This window comes from Xiphophorus hellerii, chromosome 16 (genome assembly GCF_003331165.1).
Source record: "Xiphophorus hellerii strain 12219 chromosome 16, Xiphophorus_hellerii-4.1, whole genome shotgun sequence".
NCBI lineage: Eukaryota > Metazoa > Chordata > Actinopteri > Cyprinodontiformes > Poeciliidae > Xiphophorus > Xiphophorus hellerii.
In genome coordinates, this window is record NC_045687.1 from 13,007,024 (window position 1) to 13,028,945 (window position 21,922).

Here is a 21,922-nt window from a genome sequence, read left to right on the forward strand (position 1 = left end):
CAGACTAGTTTTTTTTAGTGTGATCTTCTGCTACTGCAGTGAACAATGGATTTATTTTAAAGCTTTTTGGACATCAAGATACTACGTATGCATGGCAACTAGGAGCTGAAAATAATTCAAAACATAAAGTAATAAGCCAAACTTATTTTACAAAAAGTCATACTCCTTTTAAAAATGTGTATATACTTTTATGAAACAACAGGATTAGCTTTATAAACTGTATCCACAAAGATAGACGATGTTTCTTTTTAAAATCACCTTTTAATAGTTTAGGTTTCTTTAAAAAAAACTGCAATTTTTACTTTCCTCCCAATGTTCAACATTAACTTGGCTTTTCTTCTTTTACACTTTTCAAAACAATTACAATTTACAAGAATAAAACACCATATCCAGGTAAAAGTTCACTACAAACATGACACTTTTATTGAACTTTTTTCGTCCTGAATTGGTTACAGAAACAACGGAGTTAACTGTTTTACTTTTTTTTCTCTTTTTTTTTCTAATCAAGAAATCAAGTTTCTATACATATGCATGCCTCATCACTGCACAGTCATAGCTGTGAAAACCAATATTGCCCCTGTCAGCTGCCCTGCTAGAACAGTCTGAAGGCAAGAAGAATCGGGAGAGGAAAGCCCAGGAGGGTGGGGTGTTGTTCAGATAGGCTGCCCAGGGACAACAAACTCAACATAGAAGTTTTGTGCAAATTTCACCACAGTCTACTTGATTTGTAACACAGAGACAATATCAGTCAGACGATTCTCTTTTTTAAAAACCTTTAAGTCTTCAAACCCAAGCAGAGGAAAGTATTCTTAGGTCCACTGAAGATGGCATGTTGTTTCCTTCATTGGGAATCACTCTATGTTGGACCGACCTCTGATTTTAATCTCTTTACTTCACAACAAGCAGCTTGCTTTTGTGTTTTCCAAAGCACAGACATTAAGTGTGTCTTCTGATATACACTGAAAGTATGATTGCTGTCACATGACCGTTACATAAATAGTTAGTATTGAAAAGTACGTCTGAGAAAGATCTTATATGTAGAAATGGTGATTAAGCATGCACAGATAGGTAGTTGACGAGTGCAAAATCTACAAAGTCACAACATGTTGTTATTCTTCCTTTTTTTGTAATCCACACCGAGTGAAAACATCATGAGAACTCAAACATCCCTCCTCGATTGTGAGAAATGTACTGGTGACCATGAAAACCCCTGAGGACTCTTCTCCTTGCACTGATCTGTTTCTGACCAGGATTGGCCCAGACACGGCTCAGGCTGAGAGGACAAGCTGTGTCTGGGTATGAAGCTGGCCTGCAAGTAGTCGTCCTGTTTTAGAGTAGCCATAGTTTGAGACATAAACGTACAGCAGCAGTCAGGGGCTAACCCCCCAAACTTTTCTTAGCTCAGGGCTGATGCAAGTTCAGATATCATTACCATGTCTTTTGGTGATCTTACAGTGCCTTGCAAAATTATTTATACTCCCTGAACTTTCACATTACAACCACAAACATTTATGTATTCCCTTTGGGATTTTATCTAACAGACAAACACAAAGTAGTGCTTAGTTGTAAAGTAAAGGAAATTTATGCCTGGCTTTCAAATTATTTTACAAATAAAATTCAGAAAGATGTCGCATACATTTGTATTTAGTCCTCCCTAAAAAGGTTCAGTGCAGAATCCACCAAATTAAAATAGAGTCCAATTTAAAATGAATATAAGACCAGCTGTTTTATGAAGGTCTCACAACATGAATGCACCAGACAGATCAATGATCAATCATAGGTTTTTAAATAATACCATATACAGTATGTTACTCTGGAGGTGCTGCAGAGATCCTCAACTCAGGTGTCAGAATTTGTTGGCCTTTAATTGACAAGAAAAAAAAAGACATTTAATCTTATCAGAAGAGATTAGACCAAAATAGGGATTTTAAGCCTACATGGAAAATGCTGAATATAGCGGAAAACTAATACTGGACATCACCTTGAACACACCATCTCCACTGTGAAACACAGCACTATATCATTATGTGGAAATAGAATACTGGAGGAAAATCGTAGAGGCTCCAATAGACTAACCCGACCCTGACTCAAGTATGCAAATGCATGCCACTATTTACAGTTTTTGAAAATCTTTCATAAATATATAATTAATAACATGTATCTTTCCCCATCTCAGTTGTCTTTGCTTTATGTTGGTCAGTCATATGCTGTGATTTGACAATAAAATATGTTTTAAGTTTACGGTTACATTTTGACTAACTGTGAAAAATGTTCAGGGAATAAAAATACTTCTGCAAGGGACTGTATTATTTAGTGTGGTCGACCCATCCTGCTCTGCTCCAAGTTTCATAAAAATAGTCTTTGTTTACTGCATGAAGTGCCAAAGTTATTCACAGCTATTATCATTTTTTTCTGAAAATAAAAACAGCGATCAGTAGGTACAACCAACATAAATCCCTTTAAATGAATTGCAAAATATTCATGAACAATAGTCCAAAAGGAAAAAAATACAAGCACATCTAGTGTTGGCAAAAACATTTTCAAAACTCTAGCTAAAAGAAAAAAATTAAAGACACCAGCAAGAGAAATAAAAGCATATGAAAACAAGGCAGAGCATGAACACAAAGCAAGCAAGTTAATCCAAATTAAAATCAGTTCTCCAGTGCATGACCCGTGTCTAAACTCAGCCTATCATTAAAATAAAAAGGAGAAAAAAATGTAAACGAGCAAGCAAAGCATTACAGCACTACTATGTACACAGTTTCTCAGGTGAAACAGAGCTGGTGTCATGATGTAGGGAAAGCGTGTAAAACAGAGACTCCAGTGAAACATGGAGTTCTTCTTGGCATAGGGACTTAAGCTATGAGAGACTGGGAGAAAGTGAGGAGGAGGAGGAGGAGGAGGAAGAGGAGGAGGAGGAGAGGCTCCCACATCATGCACACATAGAGACTGGAAGGCTGTTTTCTCATATAGATTTGAGAGTGACTGAAGAAGATCTGGCCTCAACACCATCCCTCTCTATATGCCCCCTCCTGCATCTTCTTCTGCATTTGATCCTCTTCTTTCCGCCACACAGTGTAAACCTGATCTCTCTGAGACTCCATAAGATCTCCACACAGCAGAAGCAGCTCTAAATATAGTCTGTCACTTGTTCTTTGACGAGTGGATCCACACCGGCGTTGTTCCTGTCATTTCTATACCTCACTGCAAAGAATTTTAGCACCAGAAAACAACTTGTGAACCCTCACGAAATCACAAAACTCACATACAGTATGCACACAAACACAGACAGAGGAACCGGGAGCAAGAGGCCGATTCATTTCCTCGCTCCGCTTCCTGCTGATCTAATGTGACGGTTTCTCCTGGCTGCTTCCATCCGCCACTGGCCACCGGAGATGCGTGGAGAGTGCAGAAGTCTGACCCAGATTCCCAAAGCTGCACCTCCCCTGCTGACGACTGACGCCTTCCTTGTCCAATCACGATCCGCTCTGCTTTTTTTTTTTTTTAAATCTCTAGTAGCGGTTCAATAGCAGCATGATGGGTAAGGCCCTCCAGATTTACTTTTGTCGTGTCTGTGCTCACTTCATGTAACTGTCCCCTTTATATTCAGGCTTCACAGTTTGTATTCGCAATGTGTCCATGCAAGTGGGATGATGACGCAAGGTGAGGAGAGTTATGTGTTGTAGTCACAGACAGTGCAGGGAAGAGGAGGGGAAAAGGCCAGGGCTAACAGTCCAAAGGAGGAGGAGAAGGAGGGTTTGGAGTGTGAGAGCTGTACAGATCACACAAACACACTCATTCCCGTATATAGACACCAACAGAGGGTGACTTGTTTTTAAGAGAGCGGCACTCTGGCTCAACCCTTACAGTGTGAATGGATGGAGGACAGAGTTAAAGGTTTCCGCTTCAATGCCAGCACCGTAAAGCAGAAAAACATTGCACCTGACAGGATAAGAGCTAGAACAGGACGAAGTTTGCTTTCACAGTTTTCAAAGATGCCTGCAGTGCTGGAGTGTCAACGGAACCAATCATACCAAAAAAGAGAGATAATGTATTGTAATAATAATAATAATAATAATAATTTCCGATAATATTGTGAGTTCTGTTTGGCCACTATCATACTGGACACATTTCAGTTCACGTTTTGCAACTCTTCCATAAATACTTATTGACTAGAAAAGTTTTAGCTCTGTCCTCCATATGCTACCCTCTCTCAGTCTCACTCGCATTCATTCCATAATTGTTTGGCACACAGTCAGTGATAAAGTCTGTACATGAAAGGGCCCTGCAGGCACACAAGCCTAAAGTCCAGTCCAACTAGATGCCTGCCCCACCCAGACAGTCCTGGACCCCTTCCTCCCTCCGTCCTCTTCTTCTCGCCATTTTCCATCAAACATCGTCTTTCCTCTTGTTCACCACAGCTGCCTGCCAGTGTAAGTGGGAGGGGCAGATGGCACCTGTGGATGAAATGAAATTGGCGTGTAAATGATAAACAGCCTAGAAACATCATGTAGTCAAATATGTTTTGCTAAATGCTATATTTCCCCTGGTTCGTTACACTAGCTTAAAGTTTTAGACGGGAACTTTGCCAAAGACTAAAGAATATTTGGGTTTAACTAAAGGCTTGTTGAATGTAATCTTTGATTTTGAATTTATCATTAATTTAAGTGATTTTCTTTTTTCTTTTTTGCACATCATAAAATATTTGTTAGCAAACATGAATTTATATTCCTTAATGCAAAGCAGGTTAAATCAGTAAAATCAGTAATCCTAATGCATTAATTAGTAATATTATGCAAACTAGTTAAACAATAGTTAGGCTAATGATGTAGGATTTCTGTTATAGCGCTGTTGTGTAGGGAACCTATAGTTAAATCCCAAATTATTCAAACCACTGGCAGATTTGGATTTTAAATTATTTTTGTCAACTAAGAACTTGGTTTCTGATAGGAAACAAGACGGGTATTTCTCAAAGAATAAGCAAAGCAGAAGGAGTTTAAATGTCAAAAAATTTAAAGCACTCTTGTATACATTTTGTCAAAAATATTGCTTGTGAAAGTTCTCAGACCCTTAGCTATCAAATTCTTCTTGTAGCTGTGAACTGACTTTTTGTATTATTTCCACTGGTGTTTTGACAATTTATCTTTGGTGATGAGCTCCAAGTCTTTGAGATTGGAAGGGCTCCTTGCCATCACCCTAATCTTTAGCTCCTACCACAGATTCTTTGTCAAAACTTAAATCTGCTCTCTGACTGGACAAATCCAAATTTGAATATTACTTCAAATAAAAAGAAACGCATTTAAAAAAAATTATAAAGATTTCTCTGAACCTGAACCTGCCAGGGTTTGAATAATTTTGGACTAAACGTAAAATCATCTATGAAAGTGGTCATCCTCTGCCAGCCAGGATGTACACTCCTCTTGACGTTACAGTCCAGCAGGCAGTTGTATCACTCAACAAATAAATAAAATTTATGGGCGAGTTAAAGACACTGAGGCTCCCTCACAATCACTCACACAAATCACTTTGTGAGTTTGAGTGATGAGCGACCAAACCAGTCCATGCATTTGCAGAGACATGAGCATGCAGGCACACACCTCTCTCTCCTTGTGCAATGACGCATGATCCATAAGGAACTAACGTACATGCAGTCTGGTCGGCGTGATGGAGTGTAACAGCGGCGTGTAAGCGGCGTGTACCTGTGACTGGGAAGATGTACTCACCGCTCCCCCGTTCAGGATCATGGTCATCTCTGTGGGCTGGTAGACGTTGCTGCGGAAGGGAGCACTGGGCCTGGCACCCGTGTTACTGTTATGTTGGCCGGCATTGCCACCACTCCTCAAGCCTAAGAGGGGAACACAGATTACTCATTTTGACTCATCACTTTGCTTTTCCTCCTGAAACACTTCCTACGCAACAGAAATTTTCCTCCAACACCTATTTCTAGGCTCTCAGGCAAACCTTTCCTGGAGTTTCATTTTTCACTTTGGCCTACATTCGTCCTACAAGCTGCCCACACAAATGATGCTCTCTAGAATATTGAACGGTAGTGTACCTGCTGTGTTCTCGTCGTTGTATCCATAGCCCTGGTTCTCCACAAACTGCCGGTGAGACAGAGGGATGTCTTCATCAAAGCTCGTCTCCCTCATCCGTGTTGAGTTCTGGGATGTGTCAAAGTAGTCTGGGGCGGTGGGTTGTGGTGGGGGTCTCAAGCAGATGTGGGATTCGGGAATAGCATGGAAGATCAGCAGGAGCCAGCCCTGAGCCACCAAAGCTATCGCCAGTGCGGGGTCGTTCCACTCTGGGGACCTGCCGAGCCAGTCGTTACCATACAGGTAGAAGCCCACCCAGGCCACCCACAGCAGCAATGACAGTAGGCATGTCACCAGCAGCCAGACAGCATTGCAGCGCCACTGACGTGTTTTTCCACACAGGGCCAAGGAGGCGGCAGTAAGGGCAGCGAGAAGCAGAGCTAGTACATAGCTGCAGGCTAATGAGAAGTCCAAAGGCATGTACTGACAGGCTGCTCTACCTTCCCTCAGTACGGTCAGAAGTAGCCACTCAGCGGCAATGATGCCCTGCACGGCACTCAGACCTAATGCCAGACCTGTTAGAGCACATCCGCCGGGGCTTCGCCGTTCTCGGCCGAGCCTGCGCAGACGAACCCCCTGAACCAACAGGCAGGAGAAGCAGACAGCGAAAAGGAGACCCCACAAAGCCCTACGGATCAGACAGAGAGACTCATCCTGCTCGATCAGGTAGGCAAAACTGAGGCCGAACAAGCCAAGTATCCCAAGGAGCAGGAGAAGAATGGGCCCTACGCCACTGCGCTTCTCTGCTTCACTGATGTGGCGCAGACGACACAGCAGGACCAGAGAGAGTAGGATGGCCGCCAGTGTCCCACCAGCAGCCACAGATTCGACAGCTACACCCCAGATGGATTCCAGGTCGCACAGGAGAGTGTAGGGTCGCACGAGACCCCAGCCGCAGCCTCTTGGGAGAGCCTCGGAGTCGGCCGGATTCTGACCGTGGGCATGATGAGTAACAGCCAGCAGCAGGAGGACCACAGGTGGGAACGCCATCTTTGAGAGGTGAACAGAAGTGAGGATGGACAGGAAGATGATGCAGAGCATGAGGGCAGAAAGTGGAGACAGGAAAAGGGTCATGAGTCACAAAAGTTGGTGAGCCATTATAGCAGAGCCGTCAGTCATTCCCACAGCAATCGTCTGTCCTTGAAACAAAGCAGACAATTGGCTTCTGCTGTGTTTTAGAAATGGAACAAAGGACCAAAGTTTATGCTAGGTGAATGACTAAAGCTTCTCTGAACACACAAACCAACTATGTATTCTGTTTCACCGGTGGAAGGTTGTGGCCATTTTTCTTTTAAAATATTTCTACAGCTTTAGACAAAAATAGCAACTCTTAGAGTGCAAGTGGAGCTCAGATCTGCTGGCTTCAGCCTGTTCACCATGTAAGACTTGAGTCTGAACAGCTACAACACTGGGAAAACAAGAGCTGCAACTTCATGAATATTTCCATGAAAAAAATACAGATACACTGAAAAGATTGTGACTCACTATCAGGCTTCTTGCAAGGTGTGAGACGCTGCATAATGCACTACACACAAGAACATCCCACCTGGAGCAAAAATACAAGTACTTGTTAGTACTTTTTGAAGTGTGCAACATCAGTGCTGTCCATCTACCATTTTGCCCTCTGTCAGGATTATTGTTCTTACCACACACATTCACACACATACTGAGTTTTTCCATTTAATTGTTGGCGTTGTAGAGAAGATCTGTGCTGTCGTCGCACCTGACACACTGTGTGTTTTGTAGAAGGCTGATGTGTGTTGAACAGCACCACAACACCAGACAGATGAACATATCCTCTTGGCAGGTTGCTGTCACAAAGTGTCCTGGCATTCTTTGTGAGCTAAACAGTCAGCTTTCAAAAAGTATTTTCTGCTCTTTTCTATGCTTGTAGATAAACTTTCAATTGTTTGTTTCAGGGAGATGTAACTTTGGCATGAGAAATGTAATCCACAAATAGACTACTGCAGTATTTGCATACCACACAAAGGACACTGGATATCCCGAGCTTCATATTCCCACTCCCAGTGTCAGTGAGTCAGAGTGGGTTACGCAGGCAGACTGCTGGGGGGGTTTCAGGATCAAATAAACAGTCTGGTCACATGCAGGCCTGCATGTCATTTATACAGACTAATACTTTGCTATAATGGAGAGACTGCAAGAAGAAGACAAACCCCAAAATTACAAAACCAGAGGTGAAACAAATACCTGTGCAATACCAGCCTCTACATGAAGTATATTTTGATAATTTTGGGTTGGACTCACTTTTTCCTTCAGGTCTGACTCAATTCTTCAAGGTATATCGATGTTTTATCAATGTGTCAGAGATTTTTGACCCTATGGATATGATGGCATCACAAAGGACAGCGATAGTGGTAGGAGTTCGTCCCACAATCGGTGGATTGCCGGGTCTATCCCTGTTCTTTGCATAATTCACCTGCCTTTCATGTGCCTTGCTCTGCCCTGAGTGGCACAATCAGTGTGTGAATGTGTACGTGACTGAATGCAGTGTGATGCTCTGGAAGGTGCCATACAAGTACAAACCATTTACAGTTCCTGCAGATTTCTTGGCTTGACACCAATTATGGGAATTTCCTTTTCCATTAAGATGTGACCAAGTTGAAGGACACAGAGTACAGTGAGCACACCACCATGTTCAAGAAACCTCTTTGAGATATTTAATGATGTCTAAAGAATGGTTAGTTGGTAACAAGGGGCCCAAAGTTTGCAAAACAAATATCCACTACACCATTATACCGCCACCACTGGCCCGAACTGTTGATACACAACAAAATGGATGAATTCTTACATGTTGTTTCCCCCCCCAAGTTCTGAACGTACCATTTGAATGGTACAGCTAGTTTAGACTCATTTGGCCACCCAGTGTTTTTTATCTGTTGTTTTATAAATCAAGTAATAATGTATAAATTTAGCCCACATTTCCTTTTTTTTAGCAAAAAGGGTTTGCTCTTCTGCTCCTGTTGCCCATCTATCTTTTTACATGTTGTGAATTCATAGATGTGATTCTGACTTGGTTGTAATCGGTGGTTATTTGAGCTACACTTACATTTCCACTCTGTCCATTCTCTTCTTCGCTTGACACCCACAAGGTCACCTGCTGTTTTCTAGATATTTTCCTCTCTTCCAGACCATTCTATGGAAACCCAAAACACAGTTGTGCCTGGCAACCCCAGCAGACAAGCAGTTTATGAAGCATTCGAACCAGCCTGTCTGGCACCAACAGCCATGCCACATTCATTAAATCTGCTTTCTCTCTCATCCAGATGCTGGGTTTTAAAAATCTTCACCACATCCAGATGCCTAAATGCATTGCATGTGATTGGTTGATTTACTAAACTACAAGAAACTGTAAGCCAGTTGTAAATGTAGTATGCCTAGTAACGTGCAATAAAGGTTAAATTAAATGAATCATTCATGGTCTTACAAGGCAAATTGTGGAAGAATTTAAACTTATACTTTATTATATTTCTATGTGAAAAAATCCCGTGCTTAGAAATAATTAATCAATAATTCATTCATCATTGTTGTTTTTACCTTGAACAATCCATTTAGTCAATGAGAACTAACATCTTTACTGGTACACTCTTCTGGGTGTTGATCACAGATACCAGATACCAGTGGTGGCATGGCGAGCGTCTCTACATATCTACTGTGGTTAAATCATGAAACCATATTGTAATATTTTTGAAATGCACATCCACAATTGGAAAAAAAATTAAAAAACTGGTTCGAAGATTAGATTTCTACTTTTTGACTTAATGGCTTCACTGAAATTGTTCTTTATTACTTCCACTGCACTTCAACTCCTCCATATTTATTTATAAGCTTTAGCTATTTGTGCCCCTACATCTATTTTGAACAGGCAGCTGTTGTTTTCAAGTGAACTTCCCAGGAAGCCCCAGCAGGCCTAACAGTTCAAGTTGCATGCATGTATTTGTGTACATGATTATCACTTAAGGTTCAAAACTCCCCCTTTTCCTTCTGTCATCCTTCTGCAATACTGCATCAACTCGAAACCACTTATTATTAATCCATCATCAGTCAAAGCTTTTAAGCACAGATTTATGCACAATAAAATTTATACATAAATGTGGCACATCACATCTGATTAGTCTTTCTTGTCTCTAAATTACAGAGATAGAGCCGCAAAGGGCAGAAATGGGGAAAAAGCTCACTCCTTCCTTATTGTATCTTCATCACCTTCTTTGTCTCGCTCCAATGACAGAGGCAATAAAGCCACGTAGTCAAGACAGATGCACAACTAGAGGCTGAGGCTTGTGTCCTGTACACTAGTGGCTTTTCCACTCACTCGTCCTCCTGCCGCATCACTCCCTCTCGCACAGATGGTTGCACTGGCTGCTTTTTGAGTGGGACTTGGCAGAACCTGTGAGCCGGAAGCCACCACAGGCCACACACACGCGCGGTCACATGAACGCCATCAGCTGCACATGCATGTGTAAAATCCCACATGTTAAGCGTGACATGCACATGCAGCACATATGCTACTTAAGTCCTCATATTTCTTTCATATTAGTGAGTCGTGTTAAAAGGAAGGATGATATAGCCTGCTCATCCTAGATGGCCTTCTGCCTCGCCATACATGTTCCTTTCTGGAGCCATTTCTGTTCTCCATTTCAAATTCTCTGTTCTGCTAGACTTCCGTGCCCCTCCTCCTTCAAAACACTACTCATTTAAAAAAGACCTCTGAACACTCTTCATCTTCCCCTTTCTTCCATCTTAGATCCTTGTGGTCCTTCCTCCTCCTCTACTTCCTTCCACTTGTCTTTATTCGTTCTTTTTCTTATGTAATTCAGGAAGGATCCAGCTCCAGCCAGTTCTGCTGCAAGTGCAAACAGCCGGGCGGCACTGAGCTCCTTTATTCTGCACCTCACAAGGTTGCAAGCTTGCATGCGTGCTGCATGCATGTCCAACATGCCTCTGTTTGCATGCTGCAGGTTTGGTTGCATGCATTACATGTCCTCATGAGGACAACATGCATAGTTGAAACACAAATCCCCATTGTGATGCGAATGCACCATGCATTCTTTGCAGCACTGAACAGGAATACAGGCGTGAGAGGACAAATGTGCAGCACTGCAGTCATTCAGACGAGCTCCAGGCTGGACAGAGAAGGATGGGGGGTTGGGTGGGGAGGCGATGAGTCAAGCGGTCCAGAACAATTACAGACTCCTATAATTATCAGACGCAACACACAGCCAGATGCTGTCTAATTAGTGTGGCAACGATCAGAACGATTATTGCATTTTAACGACTTGCTTCGTGTCTTTCTGTTCTGCAGCAGTTTTGGCCAGATTATTTCAGCAACGCACAAAATATCAGAGTTTCTAAAAATGTGCAAGTATTCGACCAGACGGCCACTTACTCAGATGTAGGGCCGAGTTATTAGCTCACAAATTAATCATAAATAAAATCAGACCATTAGTTTTGTGCTAAGCTTTTTTGACTTCTTCCAGGAGTGAAGTTGTGTTTACTGCCTCTGAATCACCATTCAAAAAAAGCATGTCTAGTTTGCCTTCTAAGTGAAACAGCCATTGAGGGATGATTAATTATAAAAAAAGTCTAATTTACTTAAACCAATTTAATAAATGCTCCCTGCTAATTGCTCCAAAATGATTCATTAAATGAAGAGCAGTATCTACAGTGTATGTAATAACTCCCAGGCTTCCATTATAATCTTTCTGGGGGTTTCTCCAAATAATTTTTCTCCAAATTTTCTGCAGTACACATTAGCTACTTTTGGAGAGTGGGGACCTTTTAATGATTCTGCCTGTTGAAGGAAGTTATCTTTTGTTTTTATGCCCTGGACAGGTGCCCTAAAGGTGCATAATTGTACTTTTAATAATCTTAAGGTAAATGAAAACAGATGAGTTCTTGATACAGAAGTTTAGGCTGCCGATTGTTCCAGGCTCCAATCTCATGTGCAGTTTTACTCTCTGCATGCGTAGGTTTCCTCTGAGTACTACTGTTTCCTCCCACATTCCCAAAATATGCTCACTTGGTTAACTGGTGCTTTTAAAGTGAATGTAGGTGTGAGCAATTGTGGACCTTTCCCACGGATTTTTTTCTTTTTTTACCAAGACATAATTGCTGAGTTTTGTAACATTTGGATGCAAAGCTGCTTTTAAATGTAGAAGGAGCCTGGAAAATAAGGTTCAGTAAAAAAAAAAAATCTGAAAGGAGAAAAGCAACAGATGATTAAATGCACTCTTAAAAAGAATGAGATATTTCCAACCTCTTGGGAGCCATTTTATGGAAACTGTCAGTGCACATATTCATCCCCTGCCTCCTCAAAGATCCCTGGTCCCCCTAATTATGCCTCATTATCATGTGACTGGGCTTACAGCAAGACCATATGCTAATTGACTTCGCAATTAGCAGAGCCAGTGTTACACGTCCACCCTCTCACCCCCTCCCTCCTTTTCTATCATCATAACAGATACAGTATGGGATGACTGGTCGGATGTGATGGCACGCAAAAAAGTGTATCCTGAGCATGCACAGCTCCGGTGTCATGTGTTCTGCTTCACTGCAATATGATTAAGCATCTTCAATTATAGATTGACATCCGGAAAGAGGATGAGTGGTGGGCTGGTGGCGGGGGGTAGGAGGGGATCAGATTGGGTTTGAGAGCACGATAGTGATCAGAGGAGCAGGAGGAGCAGGAGGAGCGAGGAACAGCCGGATGCTCAGAGGAGGAATTGGAGTGAGCCACTTGCCGTGAGCATGAGGGGGTGTGTGTGGGGGTGCTTGTACAGGGGTGGGCGTGCATGTGTTGGTGTACATGTGTGCGCATGCGTGTGTATGTGTGTTGGAAGAGGGAGTGGGGGCATGAACACAAATGCATACATGAGAGATGAAGCAGCGAAGTTCCAACACAACCTGACCTTATAAACGCACATATACAAGCAGTTCCTTACAAAAGGGACATTTTACACATCAGGTTCCTTTATAATCCATGAATGCTGTTTATTGTAATTTTATGAAAAATTATAAATGTTTTTCTAACTATATATATAAAAAAAATCCTAAGCATGTACTCTGATTCCCCTAGTCAGTCAATCACCTTCAGAAGTCACAGTGTGTAATTTTATCTCACAATAAATACAGATGTTTTGTAAGGGCTAGTTTCATTACTGAACGTTGAATTATAGCATGGAGAGGTTTAAAACAGGGTTAGGTTATAAATCAATATTTCAAGCTCTGAACAACTCAGACAGCTCTGTTCAATCCATCATTTGAAAATGTAAAACTGCAAACCTACAAAGACACAGGTGTCCATCTAAACTGACAGGCAAGAAGAGCATTAATAAAAGAATCAGTTGATAGACTCTTGGTAACTCTGGTGAAGCCGCAGAGATCCAGAGGTCAGTTAAGATAATCTTTACAGATTATGGCCAAGAAGGAAGCCATTGTTAAAATAAAATCATCAGAAGTTCAATTTACATTTTGCCACAGTCTTTCTGTTGGATGAGCATACATGTGAAAGAAGGAATCAAATGAGACCAAACACATCACCCAGCACATACTATGCTTACAATGAAACAAGCTCACTGTGGAAGTGCTTTTAGACTTAGACTTGTACTTTATTGATCCCTTGGGAAGACTCCCTCAGGAAATTGAAGTTACCAGCAGCTCCCAGTCAGCACGGACAGGAAAGCTGTGAAGACGGATTGAGCCAAGCAAATAGGACTATCGTACTTATTAGAGATCACAGAAAACCTGACGCTAAGGCGCAGGTTTACCTTCCAGCAGAACAACAGCTCTGAACTTATAGCCAGAGATACAATGAAAGGGTATAGATTATAGCCTAGTCCATGTCCAGACTTAAATCCACTGGGAATATGTGACAAGAGTTAAAAATGTATATTCTCATATGTATTACGTCCAATCGGACATAACTTGAGCTAATTTGAGATTTCAGTGCGAAGCTGTTGAAGACCAACCCCAAAAGAGTTTCAGCTCTACATACAGTGAAATGCAGAAATAGATCACCTTGGAGGAGCTGCAGAGGTCCATAGCTCATACGGAAGAATATATTGACATTGCATCCACAAATCTGGTTTGAAGAAAGCCATTGTTGAAAGGAAGCCAGTCAGAAATTGTGTTTGTAAATGGATGGAAGAGGATAGCGACAGGACTTTCAAGTTCATGTTCATTCAGAGACACTCTTTAACCAGTCTGACTGATCTACAGTATTTTGCACAAAAATGTGCCAGAACTTGTCTCTATATGTGCAAAGTTGGTAATGACCGGCACAAACAAGTTACAGCTGAAATTGAAGCAAAAAAAGATTCTTGACTCTCAAGGCTGAGTGCATATGCACAGCACAACAATTTCTATAAAATAAATAAATTTAAGAAGCATGTATCATTTTTTTTACCACTTCGTGGATATCTGATACATTACCTTGAGTTATCACATATAAAACCCAATAAAACACATGGAAGTTTAACGTTGCAAAATGGGAGAATGAATACACTGTGTAGTAAGCTCCTCTTCATATGGGTACATATGGCTTCAGCCCAGAGGACATGGTCGTGTCATCTTTTCCCAAGAGGGGGCTAACTAACTGATGAATGCACAGTCTGAGAATAAACAGCTCCACTCAGCTGAATATTGATTCATGAGGGAAAACAGAACACTGTAAAAAAAAAAAAAAAAAAAAAAAAAAAAAAGGCCTAGGAGTTTTTGGAGAGCAAGTCCTGCACTGACAACAGGCTCCTATGTTATATATTGACTACAGAAAGTCTAACATCCATTTCCATACAAAATGCCTCAGTCAAATTAGACTCTTATGTGCAGAGCTGGGAGGAACACATCCCAAGGTGTCTCCCTTTTGGTTTTAGCTGACCTGCAAAAGCAGCTAAAGGCAATCAAACATTTAGAGTAAGCTATTTTTTTTTCTTTTCTTTCCTTTTCTCTTCACCCCCCCATCTCGTTTAACAATAAAGGCCACATGGGAGGGTCCCTGGGGGTTCCAGAAGAGTGTGTTTGTTTGAGGGGGTGGGGGGACAGCAGCAGCTATGAGCCATTGTTATTGAGGTGCGTGACTGTGTGTGATCCAAAAATAGGGAATGGTATCCAACCTCAAAGCTGGAGAATAGAGAAGTGATTGACACCCCTGAAACCCCCTTTCCTCCCCCTTAGTGTGTGATGAAAATGGAGGCGCAGCCAAAAGACACAGGCGCCTTTATCTCCGTGAGAAAAAAATGTGCAAAAAACATCGACTGGAGCTCTAAACAGATTTGTGTTGAGTTTTTTTTTGTTTGTTTTGTTAAATGCACCATTAAGAGCAAGAGCATGTGTGTCCATACAGCTTTTCCGCGTCACACACCTCCTTGCATTTGGTGCATAGACATCCCCGTTTTTCTCCCCCAAATACTGCAACTGATCCGGCTCTTATCTTATTTACGACACAGCAACCGGATTCCAAATAAAATCAGATCTTCTTCAGGACATTTAAAACACAGACCTCTAAATAAACCAGGCGCACGGATGTCCACACTGCTCCCCCACCCCCACGACTAAATCAATCAGCATTCTACGTTCAGCACCTACCTTGATCGATGTAAACAGATGTGATCTAGTATAAAGAGGGAGTCACAGTCGCCAGGTTTGATTGGATGCTGAATATTATTTTAAAAAATGTCACATTTCGGACTTAGTTCAGTTCGCTGCGTTTGATGCTCCTCTACCGCTCCACATGGACTCCGAAGCAGACGAGTGCCCGGAGATTCAGCCAGTGTCCGCGGTCCTCAGAGCCAAAACAAGCATTGATGCAAGTCCGAACCGGAGAGTGTGTCAGGGTTAAAATACAAGACAGGTTCCGTATCCTTACAAAGAAGAAGAAAAAAAACTAAATCCTTTGTTTAACGGTGCGCATCTTCTCCAGGATAGAGGGATTGAAAATGAGTGAAAATTCCCCCCATAACAAACCGTGCCCCTCCTCCTTCTCTCTCCGGTTATTTTGCTGAATCTGCCGCTGAGTCTCCGGTTTGACGCTCGCAGCTCCCCGCTGCACCTCTCCCGACTGAACGCATCACCAAAACAGCGCTCCGCATAACGTGCGTAATGGTAATCCCGCCACGCAGCCAAGCGCGCACACACGCACGGAAAGTGACATCTCTCCACACCCTCAGCGCGGACTTCTCTCTGTCCTTTCCCTGTTAAACCGCCTCACTCTGATAAAGGACTTGTTTACTGGCATGTGTTCAGCTTATAGGTTACCTCCCAGCTGGAGACGGGGAGACAGCTCCTAAAGCTGTTGTTTTTAAGACTAATAAAGTGTGGACGCTGTTGAATTTCCACCGAACGCCACCGTAGCCTTTCAAAAATATACGTAACTCTCGAACTTTTTTCATAATAGATTTCATTGGAATCCAATTTCTTACATAAAGACAAAGTAGCGGATGGAGAAAATCTGTGAGCAGCACTTTTAAAGTTTTGCTGTGTGTAATTTGGATAGGTGTAGACTTTGACTGGGTCACCAACACATACTTTGATCTATGCGGGTGTTGCAGCATTATTGTCCTGCTGGAAGGTGAACAGCTTCTGTTCCATTGCAGCATCTAACATATTTTCTTGCATTTAGCTATTCAGCGAGATTTGAACGTAACTCGTATACGAGTTAATTCATTCTAAGTTATTACTATTATATGATGACTTTCAAACATTAACATAAGTTTTATATTATTGATTTACGTTATTAATATTTCATATCCTTGCCTCGAAAAGATGCAATTTCATGCAAGCCTTCCATTGTTTTAATAGCATACATACATTTTTATGCTTCCACTGGTTATCTCAGCGGTCTTGCCGCAGCAACAAACTGCTGCGAGGATTATTATTTCTCGATTTCATCACACGTTTGTTGCCACAGCTGCTCCAGTCCGTCTTATCGGGGAGGATTTCAGTGGTGACCCCCTCCACCACCCCCTCCCACCACCACCACCACTACTGCACCTCCTCCTCTCTGATTCTTGTTCTGCCTTTATCACAGCACAAATCTGTTGTCGTTTTCCTGCCATTTCAGTTCATGACAAACAGAAGGAACCTTGTCACTTCTATACAGGAAGCTGATATTTGTGCTGGATTTTATCACAATTAATCCACCGATTGAGTGTTAACCCATATTTTGGCTTTTGGACATACAATTGGCACCGGCCCAATTGTAGCAGAAAAATTTATGCACACTTACATTTGACACGTGTAGTTTTTTTTTTATAGCTTTAATCTCTTGTTTTCCTGCTCTTTTCCTTTTCATACTCATAAATCCAGGCAAAAAGGGGTGACACATAGTCTCTGGGAGCAGGAAGGAGGCGTATCATATGGAATGGCAGCTGAGGATGTGAGACTAATGTGACAGGTGCAGCCTGAGAGAGTGACAGCATGGGAAGAGGGGGTGGAGGTGGACCATGTGGAGGAGGGGTCAGTGCTTGAAACAGGAGGATTGGGAGAGATTAATGGTTCTTTCACTTATCAGCAGACAGGCCCTTGCAGTATATTACTGGTAGTGCTGCCATTCTCATTATCTTTATATGAGCCGTGGAAGATGTGAAAGGGGACAGGAAATCATTGAACAACCACACGTATTTAATCACAGTAAATTGATTTCAAAGAAACATCCCTCATCAAGTTAAAGTAATAAGGTAATTGAGAGGCTTATGACCATGTAATTACTACACATGGGCATTACTGAGATACCCAGTTAGATTAGACATAACACTCTCATATACGGTGCCTGAAGAACGTGTGAAATGCCTTTTAAATAAATCTCACCCTGTCTAGGAACTTTTAATCAGCAACCTATGATTTCCTGTTTAGTTGCCATTTAAAATAGGAAAGACAAGCAGTCGGGCTCCTCAAGGTAAACGGATGATTCATGTGTTGATTTAATTTAAAAAGAAGGGGAAAAAAACAGCTGACCCAAATCCCAAATTTACCCACATCTACAGTAAGAGAAATCACAAAAAATATTCAACATGATATTAGATTGCTGCAAATGAAGATGAATTTATTTTTGAAATCATTACACAGATTTATCATGAGTACTTAGAACTGTGGGATGCAACAACTTTCTGCTGAGACTGACTGCAGAAATAGAGAGTAAAAAAGGCATTAAAATTTTTTTCTAGTTTCCTTTTGAAGCTAGAATGCAGAAAATCTTTGAACATGTTTCATGTGTTGCACGGTGATTAGTCCATCTTTTTCAGAATATAAAAGTTACTGCAACACAAATCTGTGCCAAATGCGTTTCTTTTCTTGGTCTCTAACCATACAAACATCAAAAGCAAAAAAGGTGGACTAGCAGTTCATGACGATTATATCCTCCAGGACATGTTACTGTGAAATAATGCCTCTGGTATGTGATGACGATCATGTGTGGCAGTCATGAGACTGTCATACAGCAGCAGTGACTTCAGTCAGAGGCTTCTTTAGATTTGCTGCAAGACTGACAGCCCATGACTCTTTGAAGACACTTGGATGATATAAGTAGCAACATTTAATTTAGCTTTGGGAAATGGAACTGAATTGAACTGAATGCCAGACAGTGAGAAAAAGGGTCATATGTCTTTTCATTGAGTGCTTGCAAATATCTGGTTTCAGCTGCTGTTTGTGATGTATTTTAGCTTCAGAAATTCACTTAATCTGTGAACTGGGAATACTAGTTTGTCTATATTCCACACCTGATTGCTTGAACTGGCTGGTTCAGATAGAAATTGAACACATATGTAATGCTTGTTCTCGTCGTTTGTTTGAAGTTTAGACAAGAACGTCTGAGTATTTATAGTGGGTTCTACAGTAACTTGGATCAGAGTGATCACATGTGAGGCTCAGTCACTGACTAATATAGCCATACTGACAGCCTGTACTAACTGTGGCTCAGCCTTGTGAGTTATTGTCTGTTACTCCTAAACCTTCTTTTGTACCAGAACAGCAGGCTCACAGGTGCTGCCCTGGCTTATTTTTGACTCATCTACTATATATTTGTATATATATAATCTCTCTCTTTCCATTCATATTCATTTGCAGTCTTTTTTTCCCCCCCTTTCTTTCCTCTTCCTTCTCCGGAGGTTGCTTCGTCTCGTCGTCAAGGCCTCCTTTTGGCCTCCACACAACAAACAGTGCAGTGACAGCAGGGTGGCCGACATGGAGACACGCACGCTGCATCTGTTTCCAGTGACTAGCATCACAATGAGATCGTGTGACCTTACAGGATGCATTAACTATGACAGGATGCAGGTGTCCAAATTAGCAGGAAGAGTGACTAATTATATAGAGTAACTTTATTTCCATATATGTATCCCACTTTACTCAGGCTGTAATGGAAACGATGTGAGTTTGAGATATCAGTGCTTTTTCAGGAGGAAACATTTAAAACATTAGATCTACTGGAAGTTTCATGAATTGTTTTGCTCTGATCTGATCCACAATCTCAACAGATATTCCAGTTCTTCTCAGCCTTAACAATTTAGGAAAAACTGCTTTATAATACCTCTCACCAGCACAATGCAGTTGTTCGCATAAAAAGTGACCAATTTGAGACATAAAAATGTCTTTTTGGATTGTCAGATCGATCAATTTTAGATGAAGTTGTAGCTGAAAGCTTCCTTGTTTTATTCTCAACATATCTATTTCCATTCTTCAGAGAAAAACTCCATGGAACTGGATTAAAACGCTTCAGGATCCATAGCAATTTGTCAAAGGTTCTTTATCCTGCACAGTGCTTCCTAAAACTGATAAGTCACCATGAAACTTGCTACCTTGTGTCAAGTACAGTTGTTATTTTCACTGTCTGCTATTAGTGCTCACTTGTCCTTCTGCCCTCAGGCACCAGCTGTTCACTATTCAAAATAGTAAGGGCTTTTTGGACTTTTTAAGTTTTTTCATTTAAACTCCTGCTGTGGAAATTCAGAATTTATCACCATGCTCTGCTACTATTATAATCATACAGCTACTCATAAGGAAATACACTCTTCCTTTTTCCCTTAATGTTGGTAATTCAGTTAAGTGAGATAATCCAAATCTCACCCATCCGCCACCCTGTCTATTCAGGTCAGACTCCAGTAGTTGTCGAGGTCAAGATTCCAGGCAGTAAAACAGAAGAAGCCAGGATGATGCAAATTCCAGATGCCCGAAAATCAAATAAACTATAAACAATAAATTGTATTGAAGAAGTAAAACATACTTTTTAGTTTCACAACTATAGGCATGGTGTTGTCTGGCTTCTTTAAAGACGTCACCATGCACCATATTTTCATTCGGTCTCCCAGTGGCCCTATAAACATGGTTTAACCCACAGAAGGTCAAAGTGGGGGCATTGGAATAAAGGCAACACCAGGATTTGCCTTCCTGCTCTGTCGCCCAGTCTCTAGGTCCCACAGTAATGAACAGTGGTTTACTCTGAAACATGAGTTGATTATTCATTTCAAGACAGCTAAGCAAGTCAGATATATATATAAAAGCTTTGTGTACTCAAAGTCACAAGGGAATTACAGAAAGAAAACTTGTGGTTCTCATATGTTTTTGAGAATCGCCCTTTAATTCTGAAATCTGGTGATGAACAATTACACTAATGTGATCAGTGAGGTTTTTTGATGGCAAACTTACAAGTTGTAATACAATTTGCCAGAACAATGAGGTAGTCATTTATTAATTGTGCTGTCAAAATACTTTACATTTTTCATGACAAAATTTGTTTTTTAGGTCAAAATAACTAAATATTTAAAAAGAAATTCTAAGTGTTATCACAAGTAAACAAGAGTTGTTGATAGATAAATAACTTATAAAGAAATTGCTACGCATCTTTGATCAGCTTTCCATAGTCTGGTTAAAATCAAAGGACCCTGTTGCTACGAAACAACAAAGCTAACAACTACTCAGCTGTGCAGATTTTTAAATGTGCCAAAATAAAGCATGTGTGCCATTGGTTTATTGTGATACAAACTGTAATAAGTGCAAATAAATACTTGAAACCTTCAATTTTCACTACAATTTATGAATGACAGCTATATTGGATACTAAACCATATCCAGCATGTAACTTTAAAGTACAAAGCGCTTCACAAGTAGTATTCAGTACCCGTGTTGCCACCATATTAAAGGATCCTACACCAATGAGTGATGCAGTAAATGTCAAAAAATGTCAAAGCAGCACTATTTGTTTTGCATCCACTAGTATTTACACATGCATAGAAAATAGTGAAAACATTACTTGATCTGTTAAATATTATTAAACTATTTACCTATATCTGTGCATATGCGAGTCTTTTCTGTTTGTCTATGGTCCAGTAGGTTGACTTCACAACAGGCACACTCAGGCTCACGGTACTTATTCTAACGAGAAAAAATAAATACATCAGTCTAACAGCTTCTGCCCCACAGTTACAGACGGCAACAGAAAAAGGGACAAGCTGAGTGTGATCGTATTGTCGAACATAACATAAATTTACATCATTAGTTTGCATAACTAATATTATCCTTAACATAAATAAATATATACGCTTTTAGTACAGGAAATATTTAACATTCAAAGACTATCACACAATTGGTAAAATATTAAAATGAAAACATACATCAGAGAGAAAATCAAGTTGATGGTTATCATCGGTCCCGCAGCGTTTGCCCCTATATATGAAAAAAAAAAAACAATAAATAAATCTAAACTAACTACAGAAAAATGGTTCCTAATGAAGAGTTCATAGATATACAATTGAACGTATCTGAAGTGCACAAAACTCAATATAACAGTTAAAAATAAAATAAATAAAAGTAAAATAATAACAGTAA

At 40.9% G+C, this 21,922-nt stretch overlaps 1 protein-coding gene across 2 annotated transcripts; it reads right to left on the minus strand.

Annotated features, from left to right (window-relative positions):
- Nucleotides 1-400: 400 nt before the first annotated feature.
- On the minus strand, nucleotides 401-16,307 carry gprc5ba (G protein-coupled receptor, class C, group 5, member Ba). Of its 2 annotated transcripts, none has more exons than XM_032586913.1 (4): nucleotides 15,693-16,307; nucleotides 6,056-7,082; nucleotides 5,700-5,845; nucleotides 401-4,457 (listed from the first exon to the last, which is right to left on the minus strand). In XM_032586913.1, exons 2-4 carry the CDS (start codon nucleotides 7,080-7,082, stop codon nucleotides 4,413-4,415), a joined length of 1,218 nt encoding a protein of 405 aa, XP_032442804.1. In that variant the 5' UTR covers nucleotides 15,693-16,307; the 3' UTR covers nucleotides 401-4,412. The 2 variants fall into 2 exon arrangements, with proteins under 2 accessions (XP_032442804.1, XP_032442805.1); XM_032586914.1 differs by having other exon boundaries at nucleotides 5,724-5,845; nucleotides 15,693-16,306.
- Between the last annotated feature and the right edge of the window lie 5,615 nt (nucleotides 16,308-21,922).

Excerpts from the sequence above, each read along its gene's own strand:
- gprc5ba (XM_032586913.1), bottom strand. The coding sequence starts at position 7,082 with ATGGCGTTCCCACCTGTGGTCCTCCTGCTGCTGGCTGTTACTCATCAT. Across the intron at positions 5,846-6,055 it reads CAACGACGAGAACACAGCAG|GCTTGAGGAGTGGTGGCAAT; the intron begins GTACACTACCGT and ends TTCCCCTCTTAG. Across the intron at positions 4,458-5,699 it reads GTACATCTTCCCAGTCACAG|GTGCCATCTGCCCCTCCCAC; the intron begins GTACACGCCGCT and ends TTTCATCCACAG.